At 51.9% G+C, this 24,706-nt stretch overlaps 5 protein-coding genes across 6 annotated transcripts; 2 read left to right on the top strand and 3 right to left on the bottom strand.

Annotated features, from left to right (window-relative positions):
* The first annotated feature begins 18 nt into the window (after positions 1-18).
* On the top strand, positions 19-1,207 carry asdurf (ASNSD1 upstream open reading frame). The gene is made up of 4 exons (XM_086124274.1): positions 19-202; positions 626-679; positions 758-833; positions 1,066-1,207. Exons 1-4 carry the CDS (start codon positions 125-127, stop codon positions 1,104-1,106), a joined length of 249 nt encoding a protein of 82 aa, XP_085980400.1. The 5' UTR covers positions 19-124; the 3' UTR covers positions 1,107-1,207.
* On the top strand, positions 632-7,015 carry asnsd1 (asparagine synthetase domain containing 1). Its single transcript, XM_086124272.1, has 5 exons — positions 632-679; positions 758-833; positions 1,066-2,587; positions 2,657-2,838; positions 6,366-7,015. Exons 2-5 carry the CDS (start codon positions 826-828, stop codon positions 6,610-6,612), a joined length of 1,959 nt encoding a protein of 652 aa, XP_085980398.1. The 5' UTR covers positions 632-679; positions 758-825; the 3' UTR covers positions 6,613-7,015.
* LOC147198668 (uncharacterized) lies at positions 6,644-10,224 on the bottom strand. Its single transcript, XM_086124273.1, has 8 exons — positions 9,899-10,224; positions 9,434-9,523; positions 8,623-8,702; positions 8,418-8,533; positions 8,237-8,334; positions 7,395-7,463; positions 7,257-7,315; positions 6,644-6,791 (listed from the first exon to the last, which is right to left on the bottom strand). The coding sequence occupies exons 1-8, from the start codon at positions 10,088-10,090 to the stop codon at positions 6,671-6,673; spliced, it is 825 nt and encodes a 274-aa protein (XP_085980399.1). The 5' UTR covers positions 10,091-10,224; the 3' UTR covers positions 6,644-6,670.
* Positions 10,225-10,664: 440 nt separating this feature from the next.
* On the bottom strand, positions 10,665-21,063 carry sympk (symplekin). Of its 2 annotated transcripts, none has more exons than XM_086124269.1 (26): positions 20,980-21,063; positions 20,654-20,771; positions 20,031-20,096; positions 19,271-19,324; positions 19,120-19,193; positions 18,915-19,041; positions 18,320-18,569; positions 17,837-18,007; positions 17,496-17,735; positions 17,188-17,339; positions 16,938-17,088; positions 16,537-16,747; positions 16,305-16,455; positions 15,935-16,170; positions 15,347-15,428; positions 15,159-15,272; positions 14,335-14,482; positions 14,080-14,240; positions 13,719-13,827; positions 13,544-13,644; positions 13,258-13,348; positions 12,757-12,858; positions 12,495-12,682; positions 12,101-12,277; positions 11,409-11,771; positions 10,665-11,096 (listed from the first exon to the last, which is right to left on the bottom strand). In XM_086124269.1, exons 2-26 carry the CDS (start codon positions 20,714-20,716, stop codon positions 10,797-10,799), a joined length of 3,882 nt encoding a protein of 1,293 aa, XP_085980395.1. In that variant the 5' UTR covers positions 20,717-20,771; positions 20,980-21,063; the 3' UTR covers positions 10,665-10,796. The 2 variants fall into 2 exon arrangements, with proteins under 2 accessions (XP_085980395.1, XP_085980396.1); XM_086124270.1 differs by having other exon boundaries at positions 20,654-20,791; positions 20,980-21,055.
* Positions 21,064-21,303: 240 nt separating this feature from the next.
* gpr39 (G protein-coupled receptor 39) lies at positions 21,304-24,608 on the bottom strand. The gene is made up of 2 exons (XM_086123609.1): positions 22,423-24,608; positions 21,304-22,272 (listed from the first exon to the last, which is right to left on the bottom strand). Exons 1-2 carry the CDS (start codon positions 23,201-23,203, stop codon positions 21,809-21,811), a joined length of 1,245 nt encoding a protein of 414 aa, XP_085979735.1. The 5' UTR covers positions 23,204-24,608; the 3' UTR covers positions 21,304-21,808.
* Between the last annotated feature and the right edge of the window lie 98 nt (positions 24,609-24,706).

Raw genomic sequence — 24,706 nt, 5'->3', positions numbered from 1 at the left:
CGCCGTCACGAAGAAAAAACCGGAAGTGTTTTCCTATCGCCCACATGTCGATAGTCGCTATTCACGCGTCGGCTGAGCTTCGGTTACTGTGACGCTCAGAGTTGTTATTTTGGGGCCCCAAAAAATGTCTTCCAAAGTCAACAATAAAGACCACGATTTAGCCGGACGGTCTACCGAACGCAAGGAGGAGCTAAACAAACAGGTACTATATATTCCAAGTCAAGCACGAGAACTAAGAATAATATCACAAACGTGATCAGTATTCATTTATTGTACATTCGGAGCACCCACGTGACTCATTTGATGGCAGTTTGACGCAGAAATGCATAATTACATTAATTGGCTGATTACTAAAAGGCCGCATTCGTCGGATTCGTCCCCAAAGAAAAAGGTATATTTTGCACCCAAAACACAAAATGTTTTCAGTGAAATTATACTTACCCACAGAAATGCAACAATTAACCATTTAGTTTGCTCACATAAGGCTGTATTTGTCCACACAAATGTAATCCTTCACCAGCACAAGTTCAGTTTGGCCACAACGCGTATTTATTGGGCCTGGAAAGTCATTTTTCTACTTTTTGTGACCTAAGGCATTGATACACGTTCCTCTTTTAACTGTCAGATCAAGCAGCAAACGGTGGCTGTGGACGAGCTGTCTGGTTTGAAGAAGGACAGAGTGAGTTTGATTAAATGAATGTGTTAGTTATCTGTGACTGAGATATTTGAATGAATTGGGTTTCTGTTTTGCCTTTAGAAAGTGTACGTCCAGCAGAGGAACAGCAACATATTGTTCTTAGCGGACAGAGGACAGACCTTGAGTTCATGCAAGAGTAAGTTAATCCACAAGAGGTATTGTACCCCCCGTTTTTTGTGACCGTTTAAAACGGTTCCCTTTCCTTAAGAGTTGAGAGTTTTTGCAACTTTATAATCCTATTTTCAGAGCCTGGCTGAAAATGTGTCTGTTTTGAGGGGCAGTTCTGTCTCATGTAAAAGAACCAGCTGTCACCCCACACCCCTCAACGACAGCGGCGAAAGGAAGGTAACAGCTTTTCATGTCCACAGAGAAGCTGGACAGTCTGACGAAGGAGCTACAAGACCTGTGAAGCTGAGCGATCCTGCAACCATGTGTGGCATCTTCTGTCTTGTGAGTCCAGCGTCCTCTCAGTTCACGTGGGACAAAGGCATTTACGAACATTTAAAAAGAAGAGGCCCCGACTCCAGCGAGGATTTCATTGTCTCGGGCTCCGATCCTCCTTACCGCTGCTTGTTCTCGGCTCATGTTCTCCACATGAGGGGTCTCCTCACAACTCAGCCGCTCCAGGACCCTGCTGGCAACGTCCTGGTCTGGAACGGGGAGGTCTTTGGTGGTTTACAAGTCCTGCCACCCGAAAACGACACCGCTGTTGTTCTGAGGCATTTGTCTTCTTGCAGCGATCCGTCTGACATTTTGTCTGTCCTGTCCACCGTTCGAGGTCCCTGGGGGTTTGCGTACTACCAAAAGAGCCAAGACTGCCTCTGGTTCGGGAGGGATTACTTTGGGAGAAGGAGTTTGCTCTGGAAGTATGACCAAACACTGAAGGCCTTGACCCTCAGCTCTGTGGGGGCCAGCTCCGAGGGACCCGGTCAGTCGAGTCCCCGTGAGCCCGGGCACTCTGACTCCTTTCCATCCCAGCAGTTTGGCACTAGTGGATCTGGCCGGTCCAATGTTTGTGGACCGAGTCAGTCAAGCCCTGATAATCCTGGATCGTGCGTATGGCGGGAGGTCCCTGCGGCCGGCGTGTACAGAATCGACCTGAAGTCAGTTGTAGAATCCGGCTCACCGACGATAGAACTTTATCCCTGGTCTCAGGGTGGAGATGATCGGGTTTCCGCTTGCCTGGAGACGACTCGGCTTCCCGGCCCGGGCAGCTGCATCATACTGAAGAACCCCCCGGACCTGCTTCGATCGCCCGTCGGTCCTTTGAATACGACGCTGAACGAGCAGCGCGAAATAGAGCCCGTCGGGGAGGATCCGGAAGAGCTTCTGGACAAGATCAAAAAGGATCAAGCAGTGAAAGGTCTGATCGATGTTCTCAGCGAGGCCGTCAGGAGACGCGTGCAGTCTTTGCCCAATGAATCACAAGTCGGCGACCATTCCAGCATTGGCATCCTTTTCTCAGGCGGCATCGACTCTATGATTCTGGCCATCTTGGCTCACCGTCACGTACCCGATTGTCAATCTATAGACCTTCTTAACGTGGCTTTTCGACACCGCGAGGCTCAGAAAGCCTCCGCCAAGAAACAAAAAGCCAGTCAGAGTCAGTCCGAAACCCAAACATGCATCCCATTCAATGTCCCGGACAGAATCACCGGCAAATCCGGCCTTAAGGAACTACAGGCCTTGGCTCCGGAGAGGCGGTGGAACTTTGTGGAAGTGGACGTGACGCGGGAGGAGCTGCAACAAGCGCGACGCCAGCGCATCAGTCACTTGGTCCACCCACTGGACACCGTACTGGATGACAGCATCGGCTGCGCCGTGTGGTTCGCGGCCAGAGGCAAGGGGTTCCTGGGCCGGGACCGGATCGGCTTCATGTCTTCCGCCAAGGTAAGCCGGCAGAGACAAAAAACGGGAATAGTTTGAGGGGCCGGATACTAATTCTAAGCCTTCATCCAGGTCATTCTGACAGGAATCGGAGCAGACGAGCAGCTGGCGGGTTACGCGAGACACAGAGTGAGGTTCAAGACATCCGGATACCAAGGACTGGTCCAAGAAATAGCAATGGAGCTCGGCAGGATCTCCTCCAGGAACTTGGGAAGGGATGACAGAGTGATTGCAGACCACGGGAAAGAGGCCAGGTTGGGAGTCTTGTTTTCTTTTAAAATAAGTACCGTTGGCGCGTCCAAACCTCTGCAGACCTGCTTCGCGAAGCCAGTCTGTCGGACGCTTCTGGACCTGGTCGTCAGTTTGACATTTCTGGTCCTGGTCGTCAGTTTGACATTTAACTGAGCTGAAATGCAACTCTTGTGGTCCTACCGTCTGTAAATCTGGTCAGATAGGTACTGATGGACCTGGCACGCCCAGCTGTTATGAACCTGGTCAAATGCTGAAAAGACCAGGACCCCTCGTACCGGACTGACCTGAAATATTGACCAGGTCCACAAAGGCTGAATACTTGACAACCAATCCTTGCAGACCTTTCATTTCGAAGACAACTGGGTGCTGGGCTAGCCCGGGTGGGGTGTGGGGGATAAATCTAAGCTTCCATAAAGAGTTAGCGTACTCTCCTTTATTGTAGTCTCGATGCGTCATTTGTTCGTTGTGATGGTGGCACTCGGCGAGCTAAGATATTTTGACAGTACAGTAATCCCTCGTTTATCGCGGGTGTTACGTTCCGAAAATGACCCGCGACAAGTGAAATCCGCGAAATAGAAAACTTTATTTTTATTTTTTTTACAATTAGCAACTATTACATGTGTACAAATACAGTCTCTCGCGCGTAGGCCGTTTCACTGCTCTTCAGACTGGGCCGCTGCATCCTGACTGCGCTCTGCGGTGTTCTCTTCTTCTGAAGCCCGCGGTGCGGGTGTGTTTGTTCGGGAGAAGAACATAGTGATAGGCAGCTGTCGTCGCTCTTTTTTCTTCTTTGCAAAAAGATCCTTGTACACCGACATGCCACCATCGATTACGTTGGAGAACTGTAATGAACGGCTCATCAAAGGGTCCCGTTCCTCAGCTACTCGCTTAAGTTCAGTGGCCATTCGCACCATGGTTGCTAAGCGACCAAGCGTTAGTCCTTCCTCCTCATCTCTCGTGTCCTCTTCTCTTTCATCGTCGCTTTGTGGCTTTGTCATTTCTGCCAGCTCCGCATCGGTCAGCGGCTGCGCGTCTCCATCAATCGGGGCGTTTATGTCATCCGGACTCATGTCATTAAAGCCGTCTCCTCCAATCCGTTTAGCCGGATTCACAGCTGTTTCTACGGCAGAGTGGTGGACCTCGTCAAGCGAGCCTCCGGTTGCGTTTTGCACTGCCTCTGGCCATAGTTTTTTTCCAGCAGGCCTTCAGAGTTTCCGTTTTCATTTCCTGAATGGCCCTCTGAATGTTTTGGAGACACGATGCGATGGTGTATCCACGCCAGTAGTCCTTCAGTGAGAAATCTTGATCCGAGTCCATAGCGTCAACAAGATGTTCCGAGCCTTGAAAGCACGGATGACTCCTTGGTCCACGGGCTGAATCGGGGATGTAGTGTTTGGCGGCAGAAATTCGATTTGCACACCATCATATGCCAAATCATTACCGTGACCTCCGGCGTTGTCAAGGAGCAGAAGCACTTTAAAGTCCAGTCCCTTTCCTCTCAAATAACACTTGACTTCCGGGATGAAACCGTTTTTGAACCGATCCGGATCGAGCGCTTTTGTCATCCGAGCCTTTGCATTGTACATCCAGTAAACAGGCAAATGGTCGTTATTTTTGTTTTTCAGCGCCCTGGGATTTTTAGACCTGTAAATCGGCCCCGGTTTAATCATGAAACCTGCGGCATTTCCGCACATAGCCAGGGTCAAACGGTCTTTGTGAACTTTAAATCCTGGGGCTTTGGCTTCTTCCTGCACGATGAAGGTGCGGGAGGGCATTCGTTTCCAAAATAAGGCAGTCTCATCCATGTTAAAAACTTGTTCGGGCTTATATCCCCCCCTCCTCAATGATCGCCTTGAATTTATTGTTCACGAAGGCTTTTGCCTCGGCGGTATCCGCAGACGCCATCTCACCGTGCGGACAAACATTTTTCAGTCCAAAGCGTTTCTTCAACTTTTCAAACCAGCCCTCGCTTGCATTAAATGCGCTCGGCACTTTGTCAGCAGCGCTTGCTGGGGGCCCGGCATCCTCTCCCTCTTCCCCGTCACCGACGGCAAAGTTTTCATACGGCATTCTCGCTTTTGTGCAGATAACGTTTGTATCCAGGGTTATGTTTTTTTCCCTGCGGTCATTAATCCACAGAGCGAATGCCGCCTCCATCCGTGCCATGGTCTTGTTGCGGACAGTTACAACCCTTTTTGCATTCGTATTAAAATTGACTGCTGCTGTCGTCCTTATGTTTTTTTCCTCCTTCTTTATGTAACGAACGGAAGATTCATTGATTCCGTAATGGCGAGCAACGGCTGCATAGCTTTTACCTTCCCTTAGCACAGTGGTGTCAAACATACGGCCCGCGGGCCGGAAGCGGCCCGCAAGGAGGTTTGATCAGGCCCGCAGGATCATTTAAAAGTGAAAAAATGCATAAAAGACACGGAATGAATATTTTTAATGATGTGCAATTCATGAAATATCCGCTAGGGGGACACCTTGTTTTGATCAGAGAAGAAGACAATACCAGCCTCAGTCTGTCACTGAGACAGACCCAACCCAGCAGACGCTATCAAGGATATGTGAATACTTTATTCTTTACACATATTATAGCACTCTCCTTAGTTTGTAAGGTGTAGGCAGGGATTACATTTAGAATTGATATGCTCGTGTCAATGGTTTTAAAAATTCCTTTCTTTATAAATCTTGTTTAATCTTAAAAGTGCATGACTATATTTTTCAATACCAATTACTTGTTAGGGTTTGGTGCCTTTGTACAGTCAATGGGATCAGCTGCAATGCATATATGTGAATGATAAAAGTAAATTGCATATTTGTCTAAGGAAATCTAAGGTCCTTCATGTAATGTTTTGTAAAAAATATATTCATTAAATTTCAACATTTTCCTAGTATTCTTGTGCTTCTTTAGACCAAAACAAAGGATATACATATTATTTTGGTTATTTACAGCAGAGTATGGTGTCATTTTTAATGGTGCGGCCCACTTGACATCTACCGAGGCTATATGCGGCCCACAATGTGAAATGAGTTTGACACCCCTGCCTTAGCATGTCCAGAAGTTTAACTTTATCCGAGATAGGTAGCATCTTCCGCCGTTTGGGCTCATCCGCAGGTGCTTTTGTCGGTCCGGGCCGTTTCGTCGACATTATGGGTTTAGGAGATGTTCGAAATTACAATTTTCGAACATAAAATGATAGCACAATTCGTAGCATGTTTTGATACAAGAAGCGGGAGTGAGTTTTTAGCGAATCAGAATGCAGAACACAATGCACAAAAAAAAAATCCATCCATCCATTTTCCGAACCGCTTGATCCTCACACGGGTCGCCGGAGCCTATCCCAGCCGTCTCCGGGCAGTAGACGGCTGGGATTGGCTTGCCAGCCAATCGCAGGGCACACAGAGACGAACAATAAGAAATGCATTATGAAAATCCGCGATAAGTGAACCGCAAAGTGGCGAGGGATCACTGTAGTGCAAAAAGTTTGATATTTGTCGGTATTAATAAGTGCGTTTCCGCCGTCAGGTTCCCGTACCTGGATGAGAGCGTGGTGAGCTACCTGAACTCTCTGCCCGTGCGTGACAAGGCCGACCTGACGCTCCCGCGGGGCGTCGGCGAGAAACTGCTGCTGAGGCTGGCCGCCCGCCGGCTGGGCCTCGGACCGTCCGCGGTCCTGCCCAAGAGGGCCGTGCAGTTTGGCTCGCGCATCGCCAAGATGGAGAACGGCCGCGAGAAGGCGTCGGACCGCTGCGGCAGGCTGCTCGCCGAGTAGGCGGAAGGATTCGTCGTGTCGCCAATCAAGTTTGGAAAGATGCGCTCCGGTGCTCTCTCTACATCATGTACGCGGGCATGTTTTGGAGTTTGTCCTTGAAATACTGGTCGCAGTCCACGTAGGACCGCAAGTTGCCCACGTCGAAACGCCCGCCAATCTCGTGTACGAACACGGGTTTTCTGTGAAATGAAAACAACAACAACCGATGTATCGAAAATCTGCCTCGCAGAATACTGTGCTCAAATGTAATGTTAGATTGAGGAATTATTAAATCCATTAAGATTACATATAAAGAAAGAAAGCACTTCTGAAAATGGAGGGATTCTTATACTTTGAAAGGTGTTTTCTACCATAAAATGAAGATATCTTTGTTACTATATTAAAAATGAAGACATGATTGAAATGGACTATTTGTAATTCATTGGTTGAATATTAAAAGCCTAACCGGGTCCCTCATCGTAATTGATCAGGAATATTTCCGGAATACATTTGATTCTAATTCGTAACGGCAAATGAAGCATGTATTGAATTTACCGGTAATTGTCAACGATAACAGCTAAAGAAATATGAACAGCATCCTTGGAAGTATCCAGTCGATCGAGCGTCGTCTTTTCATGATTCTTACAAGTGTGTCTGTCGTTTACCTCGGAATGAGCCAAGACACAAAGTTTCCGGGGGCATCTTTTTCCTGGATGGCGGCATCCTGCCGCGATGGAAACGATTCATTCAAATCCTAATCCTTGTTGATACGGGCCAGCGTGGATGATTAGCGAGAGCGGTACCTTCTTTTCCAGGAGGAAGCTGTCCAAGAGAGGGAGGCTTTTCTTCGACAACACGTAGAAACAAGGACACTGGGACGGCAAAACAAAACAAGAAAAGCTGCCGTGGCGAATGGAAGTCAAGAGGCAACTACGGACAGATTGGCAGATTGCGGGACGCCAATCGCTCCGAGGAGTTCTCCCGAGCGGCGGTCCCCAACCGGCTGAGACAAGTCCACGCCGTTCGCCGACCGCCAACCAATTTTTCTCCTTGCTTTTAAATGGCCAGCTTTAAAGCGACGCTACTAACAACAGATAATTAGAGAGTCATCAAACATTCGCACCGTTTGTTTTTTCCATTCAGGAATGATAAATACGCCTTCCAATGAAAACATAATCATTTTGAAGTCATGTTTCGTTGTTAGTATCCTTGCTACTTTCAAACGTGACTGATCTTCCGCCGGCTGCCGGCTAATGTTTACGTGGACAGTCTGTTCAAACTCCGCTCGCATTTTTCCCGCTTTCCCTTTGAAAATGATTGAACGGGTTCCTTGAATTGCCTCGTTTTTGACCACATGGCATGCGCAACGGCTTGCTCTTCCCCGTCGCCGGGGTAAAGGAACTTCTCTTGTCCAAATAGCTTCCCCTTCGCAAGTCATGGCTGCACATCGGCGGCATGTTGAGCTCGCTGTGCGTTTAATCCGTTTGTTGCTTTTCTGTGTAACTTGAACCACGAGCACTAGCTATGCGGTACACGCGCGCACCTTAGTCCACCCCGATGTAACAGACAAACATACGGCATGTCGGCGTTTCATCTCCAATGCACGAGACGGGCGGGTGATCGTCCGCTTGAGGATTGAACTTACCGCTCTTCTTGACGCGGTCTGCGATGGCAGCGGCTTCTCTTTCATACAGAGGGCTCGAAGCTCGTGATCGACTTCCACTATTCCGTATTTGGGAGTTTCTGCGCCACAAAGAAGCACGAGAAAAATGACACACTTGTTTTTTTTTTCACAGAATGGAGACGATCAAACGCCCAAACCTCACCGTCATCTCTGCACCTGTAGGACAAGACCACATTGTTGTCCTCGCATTCCGCTTGGAGTTCTGAAAACCTGGACTGGATCTGAGCCAGGCTGAAGTCTTCTTTGAAGAGCGTGTCGCTTGTTAACAATGCGACGACGACAACAAAAGAAACCCACCGGTCAGCGTTCCCTGAGCCAAATGTTGCTGATAAATGATGTGAGCTCACCCTCCAATCACCATGACATGGTCCTGGATCTGGAAGTGCTTCACTGCCAGCTGGAGGCAGGCCACGGCACCGAGACGCTCCTGGTAAAAAAATAAAAAAATTAAAAAACCAAAACATAGAAAACTAAGCAACTGACAATGAGAGAACGCTAACTCCCATTTTTGAATCCAGATTTCTGGGTGCCGTCACGAGATGTGCGAAATGGGCTCTGTGATGTCAATTTGAGTTGCCAGCAGGTGGCAGTATAAAGGGCAATATGGCCACCCACACAAGATGGATAAAAAAAGGTGGATTTTGCTGCTGAATTCATATTCAACAACCGCAATTGGAATCAGAATACCACCTTCAGACTGGTGGCGGCACATGGAACATTTGATTGCAAGCAACATTTTTGGCTTGGCTTCTGCTCTCAGTGGAGTGGGATGCGTGATGAAAAACGGACTTTTGTTTGTTTGTTTGATTGTTGTCGACATGGGGGTGGCAGTGTAGTTGGGTTGGAAGTATTCAATGCATGCGCCACACACATGGATCTGCTACACTTAATCGATTGCCATTCGGTGGCTTACTGATGAGGTGCCGCCACCGTCGATGATAACGCACTTGCTCTTTTTGTGGTCATTGGCCCAAATGTTTCCCCAAAAGTGACAAGCAACAAATGCGTGCTCGCCTCTCCACACCCACATCCACAAATAAACAGGCGGGGGCGGGGGGTGCTGGAGCCTATCCCAGCTGTCTTCAGGCAGGATCTACCTCTGCCCTGTGACGCCCGCCATAGCATGTCACGAAAGAAAAAGATGCTTTTGATATTTACGTCATTGTTTGTGGTCTGGTCGCAGACAATCTTGACGTTTGGGAAGTGTGAGGCCCATTCTTGAAATGCGGATAGGTAAAGAGCGTTGCACTGTGGAAAGAGCGAGGACAAAACAAGTCACCATTTTAACACACCAAATGTCGGTGGGCGTGTCAATCACGAGAGGAGAAATGGGAAAAGTCTCAGGAACTCAAACGAGAGCTTGACCGCTTTCGGGTGGGAACAGAAACGTGTCAAATAAACAAATAAGTCGCCCCCCGGACTTCGCTTTCAACGCTCCGTTTGAAATAATGTTCGGGGCGCGTCTCCGTCAACGAGACTCGGTAGAAAAGGGGCATTCTGCATTCTGCGACTGGCTTCGGACAATCGGCGGGTGTCCGACGCTACGTGAGCAAAAACGCTTTCTGTGGTGGGAGCAAAGTCCATTTCCTCGAGTAGAAAACGGGACGCCGATCGTATACTCACCACGACGTATATCCCGTCCAGCCCGTGGGAGGCGGCCAGCGCTCGGATCCAGTGGCTGAGGAGCGCGCGGTTCCCTACCGGCAGCAGCGGCTTGGCCAAGCCGACCAGGTGAGCGAAGCGCCCGCTGTGGTCGGCCGCCACGTCCCGCTGAAGCCTGGTGCCGTAGCCGGCGGCGAGGATCACCGCCTTCATCGATGCTTTCCCCGCGACTGACGGTCGCTATTTTTTGCCGCAGGAGTGGCGCCTACCGGGAAAAAAGTCGTCAAGTCGCCCGTTGAAGCGGCAGCCAAGTTCGAGCGCGACTGCACCACTTCCGGAATGCCTGTCACGTGTGGCTACAATAACCACGCCTCTTTTGGGAACGAGACTATCGATCCGGGGTGGGCACCGAATGTAATCAGGCTGCAAATTGGTATCGGTGCCCTTCGATGACGCCGGGCTTGAAATCGTCTATTTCTGCGAGACATTTCTTTGCGTCTGTTGGTCAGTCGTAAGCCGTTGTACAGTATTTGTATGTGCCGAGTGACGAAATAGGAAAGTAAAAATTTATTTTTTTAAAATGCTGTTGAAACGGGAATGTTTCATGGCTTTGGGAATCCAAGTATGGTTGATGGGTCGTCGGAGGGAAAACATGGACACGTGTTATTCGGCAACAAAGTACAATTTTGAAGATTCAAATGCGACAGCCAGGGGCTGGTAAACATGGCGCTCGTATGGCGAAAAAGCCGTTAGTCACAGTAGAAGAAAGGAGACGTGACGATGCATGTCTTGTGTTGTTCATTTATTGTCGACTGCTGTGGGCTATGTGTGGAAACATTCCTCAATGTTCAGCAAATACAAAAGGAAGAGAAGGAGCGGTACGACCCGCAAACACGAAGGAGAAAGGTTGTCGTGCGCTTCATTCCGCTCCTTCACAGCTGCTCCCAATGTCCTGAACGGGGTCTTCGTCCTCATCCTCATCCTCTTTCGGTGTCTCCTGGGAGTCCGACGGCGGCGCTTCGGAGGTCTCCATCGGCTCCTCTGCGGGTTCAGCTTCTGGCTTGGGGTTGGCTTGTGGTTCAGGATGCGGCTGAACATCGGGCTCAGGTTCAGCTTGCTGTTCAAGTTCCGATTCAGGTACAGGGTCAGGTTTGGGTTCTGCTTCAGGTTGCGGTTCCCCTTCAGGTTCGGGTGTTTGATCACCTCTCGCCGTTTCCACCTCAGGGAAATCGAAATGGACAACGCGGGTCAACTTGCGCCATCTTCACATGACTTCAAAATTTCTCATTGGACAAAAGCAGTCTTTGCTCTGAAACGCTCGTGGGGGAGACCCATTTTCTGGTTTCTGACACTTGCGCTCGATTTGGCCCGGGGCACGACGGTTAACCATACCAAAGTCTTGACGTCCAAATAAGGGGACTTCAACTATTTTCTTTTGGCGATGTTGATTGTATTTGCAGATTGGAAACCGACCGAACTCGTTTTTGTCTTTCCAACTGCTTGTGAAGAAAGCCACGTTAGCGGACCTTACCTCCAAGGGGACTTGGACCGTCTCCTCACGTCTCACGATATCTGCTTGCTCCTGCTCCATGGCTTGCTGCTGCTCCTGCTCCTCCTCCTCCTCCTGCTGCTGCTGCTCCTCCTCCGCTTCTTCCTCCTCCTCCATCGCTTCTTCCTCCTCCTCCACCGCCGCCGCCACCTCCTGCTCCTCCACCAAATGAGTCGTGACGGTGCGCGTTTCCTGCTGCTGGGCTTGGGCTTGCGCTCGTTCAGCGGCCGCCGAAAGGGCGGCTCTCTCCGCATGGGGTGCGTCCTTCTTCGCGGGCTCCGCTGGAGCTTCGGCTTTTTTGCTGGCTTCCAGGACCGCCATGATGGAGGCTGGGATGTGAGCTTGCTGTCGGATACGAGCGCGAGAAATAAATGAATACTCATTAAATGGGCCGTTTGTCTCCTTGTGCCCCGGCGACTGAATTTGAATTTGAAACTGGTCTCGGAGGACAGGCCCTCCGTGCCGCTACGTGCTTTGGGCGATACATGCCATATACAAAACAAAATCATACATTGGACAATACACACAGAACAATATATGCTATCTATATTCCGGCTGGCAACCAGGCGAGGTTGTACCCCGACTACTGCCTGTTGTGTGTGTGTGTGCGTGTTAAAAATGACAACGGTGCGGTTTGAGGCCTTCCTAGATGTTTCGGCGGGGACGGTACTCGCCTGGTGCGGCGTGAAGGACCGAACGTGGTGCAGCAGGGGTTCCCTCATCTCGGGGCAGCGTTCAAAGACGCCGGCGAGCTGCGTGTGAGGCAGCTGCAGGAGGACGCTGTAGGACTGAGGTTTGGTTCTCTGGCAGCATTTGACGAAGCCCTCCCACACCTTGGGGTACTTCCACACCTTCGGGGGTGAAAGACGCCGTCGCGTGACCTCTCGTATAATCCGCTCGTGGTCGGAAAGCTGGCGGCGGCGAGCGCAATGCCCCGATTGGGCGGGGCGCGGCATCCGTCTCAAGATTCTCCATTCTCGGCGCGAGGCGATTCTCGGACCCCGAAATTGAGAAGCGGGCCGAAGCAAGGGAACAATCACGCCGGCAAACGCGAGAGGCGACGTTGACCTGCTTGACGATGAGCCTGGCCAGGATGTTCATGACGAAGCCGCAGAGTCGCGGGTACATGGTGAGCGACTGGATGACGGTCCTCATCAGCAGGATGGGCAGCGGGCTCTGCTCCATCAGCTGCTGCATCACCACCGCCAGAACCTCCGACGTGTAAACGTTCTTCTCGCTGAAGCACAGGTTGGTTGCTAGAGGTTGAAGAAGAAAAAAAAAAAAAAGGATTTCAGAAATTTCGGGGTTGAGCGTTCGATCAACTTTGAACCTTTTATGATGGACTTCATGTCGCATTTGATGGAGTCGATATTGTGCAAGGCGATCAGCAGGTCTCCTGGCGTCAGAGGGGACACCGATGAGCTTCCCTCACCTGAAGGACCACACACACACACGTCAACGTCATATACTCTGAATAAGATTAAAAAAAAGAATAATACTTTGTCTCATAATGGAGAAATTCCCAAAGCAGCTTCACTGCACTGGATGACAATCCCTCCCCCCAAATAATATTGATAATAATAAGATGCGATCCATCTGCCGTAACGTTGCAGATTGTCCAACTTGTGTGCTGTCTGTCAATGACATCATTTCCATCTCTTCTTCTCGGGCTGTGGGCTGACCGCCGCGTGTCCTACGGTCCTCGCGCGTCGGGGAAGATGCGCGACACGTCGCTCGCCGAGACATCCGAGCCGCACCCGTTTGCTGCGGTGCGGAAGCGGGAAACCTTTCCCCCGTCGGAAGATGAATCGTCTGTGGCGCGAGCTCTTACTGTGCTGGGTGCCCAGGAGCCGGTTGAACACCTCCTTGACGACGATGGGGTTGAGTTTGATCAGCTTGGGAAGCGCCTGGACGACTTCGTTCTTCCACCCCAAAACAAAGCAAAAAGTTGGAGTTGCGCCCGAAAATAACAATTTTGCACCAGGGTAATTTAATAACATAATTGGTTAGTATGAGCTAGTTGACGATAACCTAGTTTGTTTTTTTTTACTCCCCCATGCGAATGGCCTGGGCCGTGCGCGTGTCCCTTGAGTATGCAAAGCCTTCCGTGGCGTTACCTTTTCAAGGCCGTTGATGACTGGGATGAGGAAGCGAACGTCCGGCACGCGCTTATGGTAAAGGTCCCGCACCCGCTCCACCAGCTCCGGAGACGGAGGCACTGCGCGCCGGGAGGGCAGACTCGTTCAATTCCCAGTTCCGCCCGATCCGACGCGGCGGCCGTCGGAGGCTTACCTTTGTCCGTCAAAATGTGCAGGCAGCGGGTAACGAGCGTCTCCGCGCCCTTGGGGCAGTTTTCCACCAGAAGCAGAAGCTCGGGAGAGTTCATGCCCATTCCGCGGATCTGTCGTTAGAACAGACGTCTTGCGCGGTTAACACGCAAGAACTTCCCCATTGTAAGTCGCAAGTCTGTCTCGGCGACGTCTTCGGGACACGCTTTGGGCCAGGCGGCGGTTTGAAGCGGCTGCCGCGAGCCCCGTCGCGTCGCGCGCAAATGAGCCGCCGCGGGGGCCAAAGACGAGCGCGAGCCGCAAACCCGGCCGCCGTTTGCGGAGTTGCGAAACGCTTGCGAGGACTCGGACGAAAAGCCACTTACGGGGAGCTCGATGGCTCGAAGCACGCTGCGCTTGATGTCGGCGATGGCCTCCGTGTAGACGGACGCCAGCTCGTGCACCAGCTTGTGGTTCAACGGCAGCAGAGACAAGTAGAGGAAGAGGCACTGGCGGACCGTCTCTTCGGTCCAGGGGGACGCCACCTCTGCGCCCCCGAGCAAACGGGCGGCGCCGTTGAGTTTAGAAGCGCGCGGCCGGGCTGACCTCGAGGAGCGGCGGCGGCGGCGTCCGGTCCCCACCTGTGTCTTTGTCGGCCCCGAAGAGCAGCGACGGCGGGTTGGGGTGGACCAGGAGTTGCATGTAGTTCAGGGCAAACTTCTCAATGTAGTCCCGGAGGTGGTCTTTCTCGTACATGCGCTTCAGAAAGGCCAGGGCGGTGGAGCGCACCTGAGAAGAGGTCAAAAACATCTCATTTCAAGTCGAGCGCCGTGTGAAGCGCGGCTGCCGTCTTTGCCCGCAGCGGCCAATCCCTTGTGTCCGGCGGCGATAGATTTGGGGTTCCCTCAAATCTGCGCGGCGCTGTCGCAGACGACGGGTCAAGGGAGGGATTGTTGGCCACTGATTTGACTTTGGAATTGCAAAAATAAGGCCGGCAGAAGGAGTTTTGTCCTTTTAGCACTACGACATTCATCTCGTCTACGAACGGTTAAATTGGTTGAAGGTTTCTTTTTTTCCAAGACAATTGTCTTTTGTTCGGGGGTGGGGGGTGAAGGGAAAAACCTGTTACTCGGCCGACAGTTTGGGCCGTCGCTTCAGCCGACGGCCTGGAAAAAAAGAAACCCGAAACCGATCGAACACCGGGTTTGCGTTTCCACATTTTCTTTAACAAGGATGACTTGACTCACCGCGGGGCGGCAGAGTTTCAAGGCGTGGCTACATTTGCTCAGACTGTTGGACTTCTTCAAAATCAAACCCGATTTTCCTTTTTGATGTTTAGCTTACCGCTCAATAACGGGAGGCTTCTAAAAGACACCCGAGTGATTGACAGAACGGCTCGACTTTGTTGACGGCTCGATTCGAAAGGAGAGGCCCATGAATTCAATATGGAGCACAATGTTGCCACCTTCTCTTTCTCATGCGAGCTGAGATCCAGGAGCACGTGAAGGTACTGGAACTGCCTGGAAGGCCGCTTGACGATGAGTTCCTTCAGCGTCGTCATGCCTAAATACACCCGCGACTGCAACAAAAGAGAGGAAGGCCAACGGCTGAGTGCGACGCTCCCATGCCGCCGTCTTCCTGTCGCTGACGCACCTCGTCCTCGCAGTAACGCCGGATGACTTCCAGCGCCGACTCGGTGATGATGGGAGCCTCCAGTACCAGTTTGGTGAACAGCCTGCCCCGCGACAACAAATGTCGACTTGAGAGTTTTCGTTCCATTTGCAACCAAATTCAATTCACGTGTATGACAATGAAAGAAGGGAAATTGAGGACATTTTGCACCAAAAGACAGTTTCACTTCCCAACATGAAATTTGGTGTCAATCATCATCCAAAATATATTGGGGGGGGGGGCTTTTTGAGGAGCGATGCATTCGAGGCTACGGAAAGTAAGCCCCTCTGCTCCTTTCAAGACAAACTTTTTTTTATCCAGTTGCTGCCAAATTTTACAAGTCAGACAGTGAAAACTTAATTGACCCAAAAAAAAAAAAAATCCTCTCAGCATTCGGTCGAAGAAGAGGAGCCCATTTTGCCGCGCGGGCCGGCACATGACTTTGACCGGAGCGGAACGAGCCTCGAGGCCACGCCCGCGCACCCAAAGGAAGTCGGTCAGTTTGATTCCAAGTGAACATTTTGGAGGGGCGGGGGTTACGTATCAGCGAATGAGGGATTTGTTCCTCACCCATCCTTCTGCTCGGGCTTCTCCTGCAGTCCGGAGAGCAGCGTGTACAGACACTGGTCGTAGCTGTCCAGCAGGCCCGAGGGCAGCTGGCTCAGGTAGGTGTTGTACTCTTGATAGAGCAGCGAAAAGGCCAGCTCGCTGCGGCTGCGGATGTCCTCCAAAATGAAGTGCAGCACGTCCTCTTTCATGATGCCCTCAAACTGCGTCACCAGCTTGGAGAGGAGCTTCACTCGGACCTGACGGCAACAACAAAATCACATCTGGTTTTCTTTGGGCATTTTTACCCTTTTGGACTTTGCGTGACTTCTACTGACGACTTACTACACGCACACACACAATGGTCCAGCACAAATAGGGAGCGATGGCTTACATGGGACATTCCACTTTGAGTGATGGTCTTTTCAGAGTGAAGGATGCGCTTGACGGTCTTGGACGTTAAGCGTTCAATCTGCGTCTCGGATAGAGGCTGGATCACATCCGCCAGCCTGAAGACTTTCTTCCTGCCGGTCAGCCCCGCCAATCTGCTCAACGGGGAAGGGGAGAGAAGACGAAGACGGTCGGGAGGCGTTCGCGAGGCAGCGGTTGCCGGTTGCGGATCTGACTTGGTTTGCGCCGACGGAAGGATGGGCTCGGGAAGCCTCTTGACGGCGGCGAGGTTGGGGGCCCTTTCCTTTTCCGAGTAGCCGCCCACCACGGAGATGGCCTGGCCCACCATCACTTTGCGCTTGATCAGCGAGTCGCCGCTGCCCGTGTCATCTTCGTTGGCGCCCTCTCTGCCCGCCTCGTTCTCTCTGGCTTTGCACTCCTCTAGGCCTGCACAGAGGGCGGGCAACAAAAAAAAAAAGAAAGAAAGCTTTGGCATATTTCCCGGGGTGTCGAAAAGGCACTCGTGATCCCGGCTCAGTCCAATTAAGAATCAAAGCTGTCCGACAAAATTGGACAGTGTTCACCCCGGGAAAATCAAAGCCTTTCATTGCGGGTTTTCTAAGATTGCCGGACCGACCTGGCCCGATCCCAGCCGCGGTCATCTGCGTGGCCATCAGCCGGGCCAAATGCTTGATTTGGGCGTCGGTGCCGGCCGACTCCACGGGCGTGTACGTGGCCTGGAAGGACGCCGGCATGGTGTCGGGCAGATACACCATGCTGATCAGCACCTGCGCAAAGAGACGGGCTTCAGCGTCGGCTTCGGCGCGGGCGAAAAGCCCACCCGAAGAGCGCCCCCCCCCCCCCCCCCCCCCGCTGCGGTCGCTCACCAGATTGGCGACGTTGTCGGCGTTGAGGAGCGGGCGCAGGAAGTCGGCGGTCAGGTCAATGGCGGACTGCGCCACTGGAAGCGGAGCGGGCTTGGGGGCTGAGAGAGGAGCCGGCTCCTCCTTGTCCTCGTCGTCTTCCATCAGGGTTTGCTCTGGAGGCGCAGCAGAGGCAAAAGTCAGGAGTACGAGGCGCACACGGGGCCACGCCATACAAGCGGGCACATCCAAAGAAATCGCCGTGCGTCCCATGACCTCGCCGCACCGATCAACTCTAGCGTTTGCGCGGCAGGACCAAAGAGGGCACTCACCCAACTTGACCTTCTTCCCCTCCGTGTACTGCTCGTGCCGCGGCCTCTTGCGCAGCTCCCTCGGCGGCGGCGTGGAGCGCGTGATCTCGCTCTGGGGCATGCCCAGGTCCAGCAGCAACGTGCTGATCTGGCCCTGGAACTCCAGACTGGACGGATGCTTGAGCACGGCCACCAGGTGCAGCTTGAGGTTCTTTCGCACGCTGCTCACCTGCGACTTGGCCAGGGTGGGCGGAAGATTAGCTGCAAAGAAAAAAAAAACAACAACAACAAAAGGCAAAATATTTGATTTCACGGTGACCAAATGGAACTGGATGGTCAACGTCAGCCGCTTCCTGACTCACCGTGCAAGGTCTCGTACGCCTGAACCACCTTGGACATAAACATGGGCCTCTGGCGGGCGATGGTGGCCAGGGAGCCCAGCGCGGTGGTCAGGTTAATGCTGGAAATGGCGGGATGCACCATGAACTTCAGCAGCTTGTCCAGAGCCGATTTTCCCTCCTCGCACAAAACGTCTGCGGAGGAAAACGTGGACAATTGAGTCGTTGATGTCAATTGAGAATACACGACTCCGGTCGGGTAGACTTCTAACATTGTCGGGGCATGCGTTTGCTTGCATCGGTCAGTGGCGTCAACCACTTTGAATAGCACGACAATCACAGTATAAAATAAAATCAATCAGATCGGTGGGCCAATTGGAAATTTGACCGCTTCAAGAAACTGCCCCATTGCTCATCTCGTTCCAATTCATGGCCCGATATGTCGGAATTTAGCCGGCGAAGCCGGATCAGTGCTTCGGGCCATGTTTCGCGTTCTCGTCTTCCTACCGTAGCGGATGTACGTGTGGTCCTTGGGTACTTTGTCCAAGCTGATGTCGCTCTCCTGCCGCTTGGGCACATCCGAGTCGACCACGCGAGGCGACAGGGTGACGATGAGCGACTCGGTGAATTTGATGGCGTGAGTGCGCACGCCGTCGTTCTCCGAGTCCAGCAGTGCCAGGACGTCGCCCTTCATCTGCGTCACCATCTCCCAGCAGGCCTCCTGCATATCTGACACGGCTTTGGCCCGCACCAGCCACTGGGGGCGGGGGGGGTGAAACGGTTTCATTTGTACGTGTTCCATAGAGTGACTTGGATACCCGCATCCGATTAAGATCATTCTTGTCTAAAGTACATGCGAATGTTTGCAAATGTCTGATTCGGATTATTCCCAAAGATAAAACATGTCGTGGACAACTTTAAGTTCGACAAGGTCTCTCACCAATCAATCGATGATCAAAGTCGTTATAAATTGTTGCGCCTGCTAAAATGCAAACATTTCCACCAGGCTACTCTTGCCTGTAAAGATTTTTAGTTTCGCGCATGCCTGGTGTAACCAGAGAGACATCTATAGGAGTCTTTTTTTGTTTTGTCGAAAACGTACCTGTAGCGTAACCTTGTACATCTGCGTGAGTGTGAGAATGGCTTTCTTCACCACGTTAACGCTGTCATCCTTGAGCAGCATGTTCAAGTTTGCGATTAGCCTGAGGAGCAGCTCATTGTCTCGCTTACTGGAAAAACAAAATATTTAAAAAACATGAGTAGAGTGCAAAACAATCGATCTCTGACTGGAATACAGAAGCACCCACCATGCTTCCTCGATGAAGCCGATGACAAACTTTCGTACTTCGATGGATTTGTCCGTCTGAAAGGCGATTATCTCCTGAAAGGTGAAGAAGAAAAAAAAGCTTCATCGCATGATGGCATCATGATATGATGCATGCTCACGTGCACCCTTACATCCAGGAAATTGTCAAGGAGAGATGGATCTTTGTTGATGATTAGCTCCTGGACCTGGAAAATGAACACACACACACACGCACACACATATTTGTTCTTATCTTATATATACGGCTTTGTGCAAGCACCATTCATTTGCAGTTTGGACGCAAAAGGGTGCATCAGAATTGCAGAGAACACCGAAAGGAAGTTGCTCAGTATGGTACAAGTCACTTATTCTCAGAGGACCGGGGTGTTAAAATGGATGTTGCACCGCACCCCACTCTCCTTCTTAAAGTATACTCAGCATTAGAATGAGACAGCCCCCCCCCCACCCCAAATGGGACATTTTAGAGTTATTTTCAAGATCCTCTTATTTGTTTTCAAATCTCTGAATAATCTCGCGCCGCCTTACCTCTCTGAGCTCATCCGCCCCTGCGCACCTGCCCGGCGCCTCAGGTCTGTGGACCAGACCTTATTAGAAGTACCAAGAACTAAACTGAGGCTCAGAGGGGATGGAGCTTTTTCTGTTGCTGGTCCCTCTCTCTGGAATGACCTCCCACTGAACATTCGGCAAGCCTCCTCGCTGCCCATCTTCAAAACCCTCCTCAAAACTCACTTGTATTCTTTGGCATTCGACTCAGCATGACTTAGATTCTTGTGTATCCCCCCCCCCCCCCCACATAAGACGCCCAGGATCTCTTTTAAAACATGAAAAAAATGCATTCTTCCAAAGGCAAATAGGACTGATCCTTAGCTCCGTTTTCAGGGAAGAACAGACCTGTTTGAGCACAGCCAGCTTCGCATCCGTGGGAATCAAGGCAGCCTGGTTCAAAAGATCCACGACCTGAAGGCAGACAGAGTTTATTGCATGCTCCGGCTGCATTTTAGTATTCTGATCCTATGGACCAGTGTTTCCCAACCTTTGGTGCGCCAAGGAATACATTCCACTTTGAAAAACACTATCACGGCACACCGCGCTCAACAAAAAGTGGTTACGGACATACAGGTTAATTCTGTACCTTCTGTCTTCCGAAATCAATCCGCGTGAAAATATACCCAGATACATAGTGAATCCTCTTTTATTGGAAGGAAATGGTACACATATAGAACTGACAGTTTCGTTCAATTAAATGTGTGCAAATCGAACACAAAAAAAGGCAATGCGTCATAGCCCTCTCGACCTGAGCCGTACCATATCGAATTGAATCGTAATCCCACAGAGTCGATCCAAATAGAATGCTTCCACTTTGACGTCGAAACCGTCCTTGCAATCAATTCGCATTCAGCGTTTGGAAAACCGAATCCAATTGTCTTTGGTGGACAGCTTATTTCCTGCGGCAGACCTCACGATCTCTCACGGCACACTGGTTGGGAATCACTGCGAGAGAGACTCATGTTTACCTTTTCACTCGTGGTCATGTCGATGACATCGTGTGCGTCTCCGTCTTCTGCGGAGAACTCCATGATGCCGTCGGGCTTCCTTTATTTACTCGGCGTAGAAAACACCATAACCCCAATTCTGATGACACGCACATAAAACTGACAGCCGCGAATCAAAGAAAGACAACCACGAGTAGGAAGTGACAATCTTGTTTACTGCTAACACGCTAACTAGCGCCATGCTAACTACCGAACACACTTAGCGATACAATTGGAAGAGTGTGACAGATATGGATCCCTAAACAACACGCGCGTATTCTGACACATACTTTGTAAAGTTTGAATACCTTAAAGTCAATGAAAGCGAAGCTTAGTTGGCCGTCAGTGAATGAAGCGGCTTCTGGCAAGCAGCGGCTTTTTTTTTCTTCTTCGTGTTTTGAAAACGTGAAGTGCGCAGCCACACTGCCCCCAGCGAGACTCGTTGCGCATTACAGGAGAGTACTTTGCATCGCTTGTTCTAGTTTAGGATCCTGTCTTCCATACAGTAGTGTTGGGGGGGGAGAGCGGCCTCCTCTTTCCCGCGTGTTCCTTGAATTTCGGACGAGGAGAATGCCTTTATTTGGTTTTTCAAATAAAGGCTGGAATCGATGAACAGTTTCTTCAAAGCTTTTAATAACAGAATATTCCGGGCACCCGCGAATTGCAGACAATGGCTGCGCGTCACCAGTGCGAAGCAGGAAGACATTCACATCATTTTTATACCACCAGGTATAAGCAAGGGCGGTACCGGGGCACAAAGTGTGATATAACTTTCGTCTCTCCTAAACCGATTCTCAGCTCGGCGCATTGCAAAGTTTGCGCGTCTTCAGTAGGAAGTATTCCAATTCTAGGTGATGATTGAGGACGCAAAGCTACACTGCGGGCATGGGAAAGTTATACAGCATGACCAAATATGAGCGGACTACAGACTTCAGTAGCTATACCCGATTCCCTTTAGCTAAAACCATAACGCCATCATTAACACTCTGTAGAGCAAGCAGAGCGCCACTTTACCGCCTAAAAGGAGACTCAACAGAGAAAAATAACATAATCAGGATAAAACGGGGGAGTGGATTTGTTGCGAATGAATGCTCATCTTTGGACCGCCCAAGCGAATCTGGGTCATCTCCCGCCGCGTCACGCTTCCGTTGCCGAGAGAACGCCCGTCTGCCTTGCGGAATCCGAATCCTTGTTTTCGGGCCGCGCGCGAGTCCCCGAGTCACTTTGCTCCCGGGACGTCTCCTCTTTGGCCGCGCCGGGTCGGATCCTCTCGCTCGGCCGCAGCGATTTGAGCAGCGGGGGCCGCGGCGAGCGGACGGATCGGGCGCCGGAGCTCGGCGGGGTGCGCTTGTCGATGTGCCGGACGCTCGGGCGGCAGCGCAGCGCTTGGACGAAAACCCGGCGGAAGTGGCGGGAAGACACGTTGTACAGGAAAGGGTTGAGGGCCGAGCTGAGGTAGAAGAAGGTGTCGGCCACCGGGTGCAGGGCCACGTAGCCGCGCAAGTAGGCCGCGCTCCAGCTCGACTTGGGCGTGCCGGCCATCATCAGGCGCCGCACCTGGTTGGGGAACCAGCACAGCAGCAAGGAGCCCACGATCAGGCCTGAGGGCACACAAACGCAAATGGCAGATGGCGGACGCTCTCCAGATGTCAGACAGCGAATGGCTCCTAAAAACGCGCGAAAAATAGACACCGACACAGCAAGAACTGAGTGGATCGGACTTCAAGGCTGAAGAGCGTGCCAAAACCTACCCAGGAAAATGATGGTCTGCTTCCTGGCCATCTTCATCTTTGGACTTTCATGCTTGGACATCTTTGGATCTTGGCCACTTCCTCGGTCCGAAGACCCCCCGGATTTCCTCAGGACCAGGATCATGGCTCGACACATGAAGGCCACGCTGGCCAAAACCAGCATGTAGACCACGAAGGCGAAAAAGATGCTGACTCGGTACATCAGCCAGCGCTCCCTCAGGTTGGTGCAGAAGGTCAGGTTCTGGACGGGCCCGTGCGCCGACGCCGGGATGTGGCCCTGGGTCCCCGTGGCCACCAGCAGCGGCAGCGCCACCAGAACGGACACCAGCCAGGCCGAGGCGACCAAGGCCGACGTGCGCCGCCCGCCGAGGGTTCTGAATCGGAACGGGTGGCAGATGGCCACGTAGCGCTCGAAGCTCAGCGTGGCCACGTTGAGGATGGTGGCGTAGCTGCACGCCTCGAAGACAAAGTTGTAGACCTTGCAGGCGGCGTCGCCCCCGGACGCCGAGGTGAACCGGAACCAGATGGCGCCGTAGAGCTCCACGGGCATCCCCACCAGCAGGACCAGAAGGTCCGAACACGCCAGGCTCACCACGTGGTCCGTCACGTTCCGCTGAAGGTAGCCGTTGCGCCGGAGAACCCGCGCGGCGCGGATGGTGGCGGAGTTGCCCACGATGCCCGTCGCCAGGATGAGGCTGTACAAGATCGTCAGGAGGACTTTGATGCCGGGGTTGGGCTCGAGCTGCCTCCAATCCTTCTCGTCGGGGATCTCCGCGTCCATGCGGCCGCGGGTCGTGGAAAAACCGGGACCGAAGACTTCTCGAGAGTTCTCGCTGGCTTCGAGGCGAAATCTTGCTCGAAGGGAGTGCAAAAAAAATCCTCAAGACCTCGTTCCAATGTCCCCTTCCCGATTATGCCCCGCTCCTCTCGCCAAAACTTTGAAGGACCGCAGACTCGTCAGCGGGCGCGACCGAAGGCCGTCGGTCGGCGCCGTCCGGACCTCTGCAATTGACCGGCGACCTCTGCGAGGATGTGCCCGGCTTCTTCCGCCAAAGGTCAACTTCGGTAACCTTCGAGACTGTAAATTGTTCCGATTTTTTTTCCTCTCCTCTTTTATCACCAAAAGCAAAGCCTGAAAATTGTATCCGAATTTGAGAAGCTTAAGGGATGCCCTCCAGTTGACCTGCGATCGGTCCAAAGCGCCACCCATCCGCACGGATGGCATCCGGCAGACGTTTTATACGGCAGCACGGCGGAAAGGTCTCAGGACGGTCAGGAGACGGAATTATCCGGATAAGAACCTCTGCGGGATCTCCACGGCGTTGTTGAGTTGCAGCTGCTTCTGGTCTTTTTCATCGGCCGTCTCCTTTTCCGCGCCGATTTGGATTTTGCTCATATCGATTGCGTCTTATCAGTTCCCGGGCGCGGTCGCTGCGATTAGAAGCCGGGCCTGAAGTTTCCAAACCTTCTTTCTTGGTGAATCCTATCACTCGTCTCGTCTCCGGAGAGAGCCCCCAAGAGAGTCCTCAACACGTCCGCCGCCAAAGTCGACTACTGCGAAAAAGAAGCGTTTCAACGTGCGGGGGCGGAGGGGGGCCGCGCTTAGACAAAAGTCCTCCGCCCTCCCACAAAGGCAGCCGAGTTAAACATTAAACACCATGACAGAGGTTTGCTGTCCTTTCTTATCATTAGCGCTAATGGGCTTGTCTTTAGCGCACACGCAGTCAGTGCGACGGGGAGACTTCTTTTCGACATTATTCTGTTCCAGTTTCATTCCCAATTGGATTCAGGTTTTTCCTCAAAAACGCCAAAAGGCTCTAGAGGTGAAGCGCCGTCAACACTTTCCAGACGCAGCCATGTTGTACGGAATGTCCTGAATTCCGCTGAAAAGAAGACAGAAGTGATGGTGTTTGGTGGCGGTGGCCTTTGTCCATCCCATCCTGGCTCCTTCTCGTAAGGCAACAACAGTCTCCCACTTCAAATTGGACTGGCAAATCGGCGCCGTTGTTAAATTGCAGCCGGCTCAAGTCTAGCCTCGCTTTGAAACACTCTGGTCATATTTGGAGTCAGACGATCCTCCATCAAGCGTTTCCAGTCGGTCCAGAATGCCGCCGCTCGCCTCTCGCCTGCTACTCGTAGAAAGAGGGAGCGCGTCACTCCTACTCTGGCGTCCGCTTCACCGGCTCATTTGAGAGTTCTTTTTCAAGACCCTCTTCTTTGTTTTTAAATCGTAAAATGGCCTGGCCCCACCCGAGCTCCCGCCCGCTGAAAAAGTCTGACCACG

The sequence above is a fragment of the Hippocampus guttulatus genome, chromosome 11 (genome assembly GCF_054856545.1).
Source record: "Hippocampus guttulatus isolate MCC_2025c chromosome 11, RoL_Hgut_1.0, whole genome shotgun sequence".
NCBI classification, from domain to species: domain Eukaryota; kingdom Metazoa; phylum Chordata; class Actinopteri; order Syngnathiformes; family Syngnathidae; genus Hippocampus; species Hippocampus guttulatus.
Note: the sequence above shows the minus strand (reverse complement) of the source record. Positions and strands in the feature narration are given on the sequence as shown.

What these genes read in the sequence shown, in the direction of transcription:
- asdurf (XM_086124274.1), top strand. Translation starts at nt 125, where the DNA reads ATGTCTTCCAAAGTCAACAATAAAGACCACGATTTAGCCGGACGGTCT. An exon ending in AGGAGGAGCTAAACAAACAG is followed by an intron (nt 203 to 625) that starts GTACTATATATT and finishes TTTAACTGTCAG; the next exon opens with ATCAAGCAGCAAACGGTGGC. An exon ending in GACCTTGAGTTCATGCAAGA is followed by an intron (nt 834 to 1,065) that starts GTAAGTTAATCC and finishes TCATGTCCACAG; the next exon opens with AGAAGCTGGACAGTCTGACG.
- sympk (XM_086124269.1), bottom strand. Translation starts at nt 20,716, where the DNA reads ATGGAGTTCTCCGCAGAAGACGGAGACGCACACGATGTCATCGACATG. An exon ending in CTTCCGTCGGCGCAAACCAA is followed by an intron (nt 16,456 to 16,536) that starts GTCAGATCCGCA and finishes CCCGTTGAGCAG; the next exon opens with ATTGGCGGGGCTGACCGGCA. An exon ending in CGGTCCAAGTCCCCTTGGAG is followed by an intron (nt 11,097 to 11,408) that starts GTAAGGTCCGCT and finishes GATTTCCCTGAG; the next exon opens with GTGGAAACGGCGAGAGGTGA.
- asnsd1 (XM_086124272.1), top strand. An exon ending in GCTTCATGTCTTCCGCCAAG is followed by an intron (nt 2,588 to 2,656) that starts GTAAGCCGGCAG and finishes GCCTTCATCCAG; the next exon opens with GTCATTCTGACAGGAATCGG. An exon ending in GACCACGGGAAAGAGGCCAG is followed by an intron (nt 2,839 to 6,365) that starts GTTGGGAGTCTT and finishes TTCCGCCGTCAG; the next exon opens with GTTCCCGTACCTGGATGAGA.
- LOC147198668 (XM_086124273.1), bottom strand. Translation starts at nt 10,090, where the DNA reads ATGAAGGCGGTGATCCTCGCCGCCGGCTACGGCACCAGGCTTCAGCGG. An exon ending in CATGTCATGGTGATTGGAGG is followed by an intron (nt 8,534 to 8,622) that starts GTGAGCTCACAT and finishes ATTGTTAACAAG; the next exon opens with CGACACGCTCTTCAAAGAAG. An exon ending in GCTTCCTCCTGGAAAAGAAG is followed by an intron (nt 7,316 to 7,394) that starts GTACCGCTCTCG and finishes CCATCGCGGCAG; the next exon opens with GATGCCGCCATCCAGGAAAA.
- gpr39 (XM_086123609.1), bottom strand. Translation starts at nt 23,203, where the DNA reads ATGGACGCGGAGATCCCCGACGAGAAGGATTGGAGGCAGCTCGAGCCC. An exon ending in GCAGACCATCATTTTCCTGG is followed by an intron (nt 22,273 to 22,422) that starts GTAGGTTTTGGC and finishes GTGTGCCCTCAG; the next exon opens with GCCTGATCGTGGGCTCCTTG.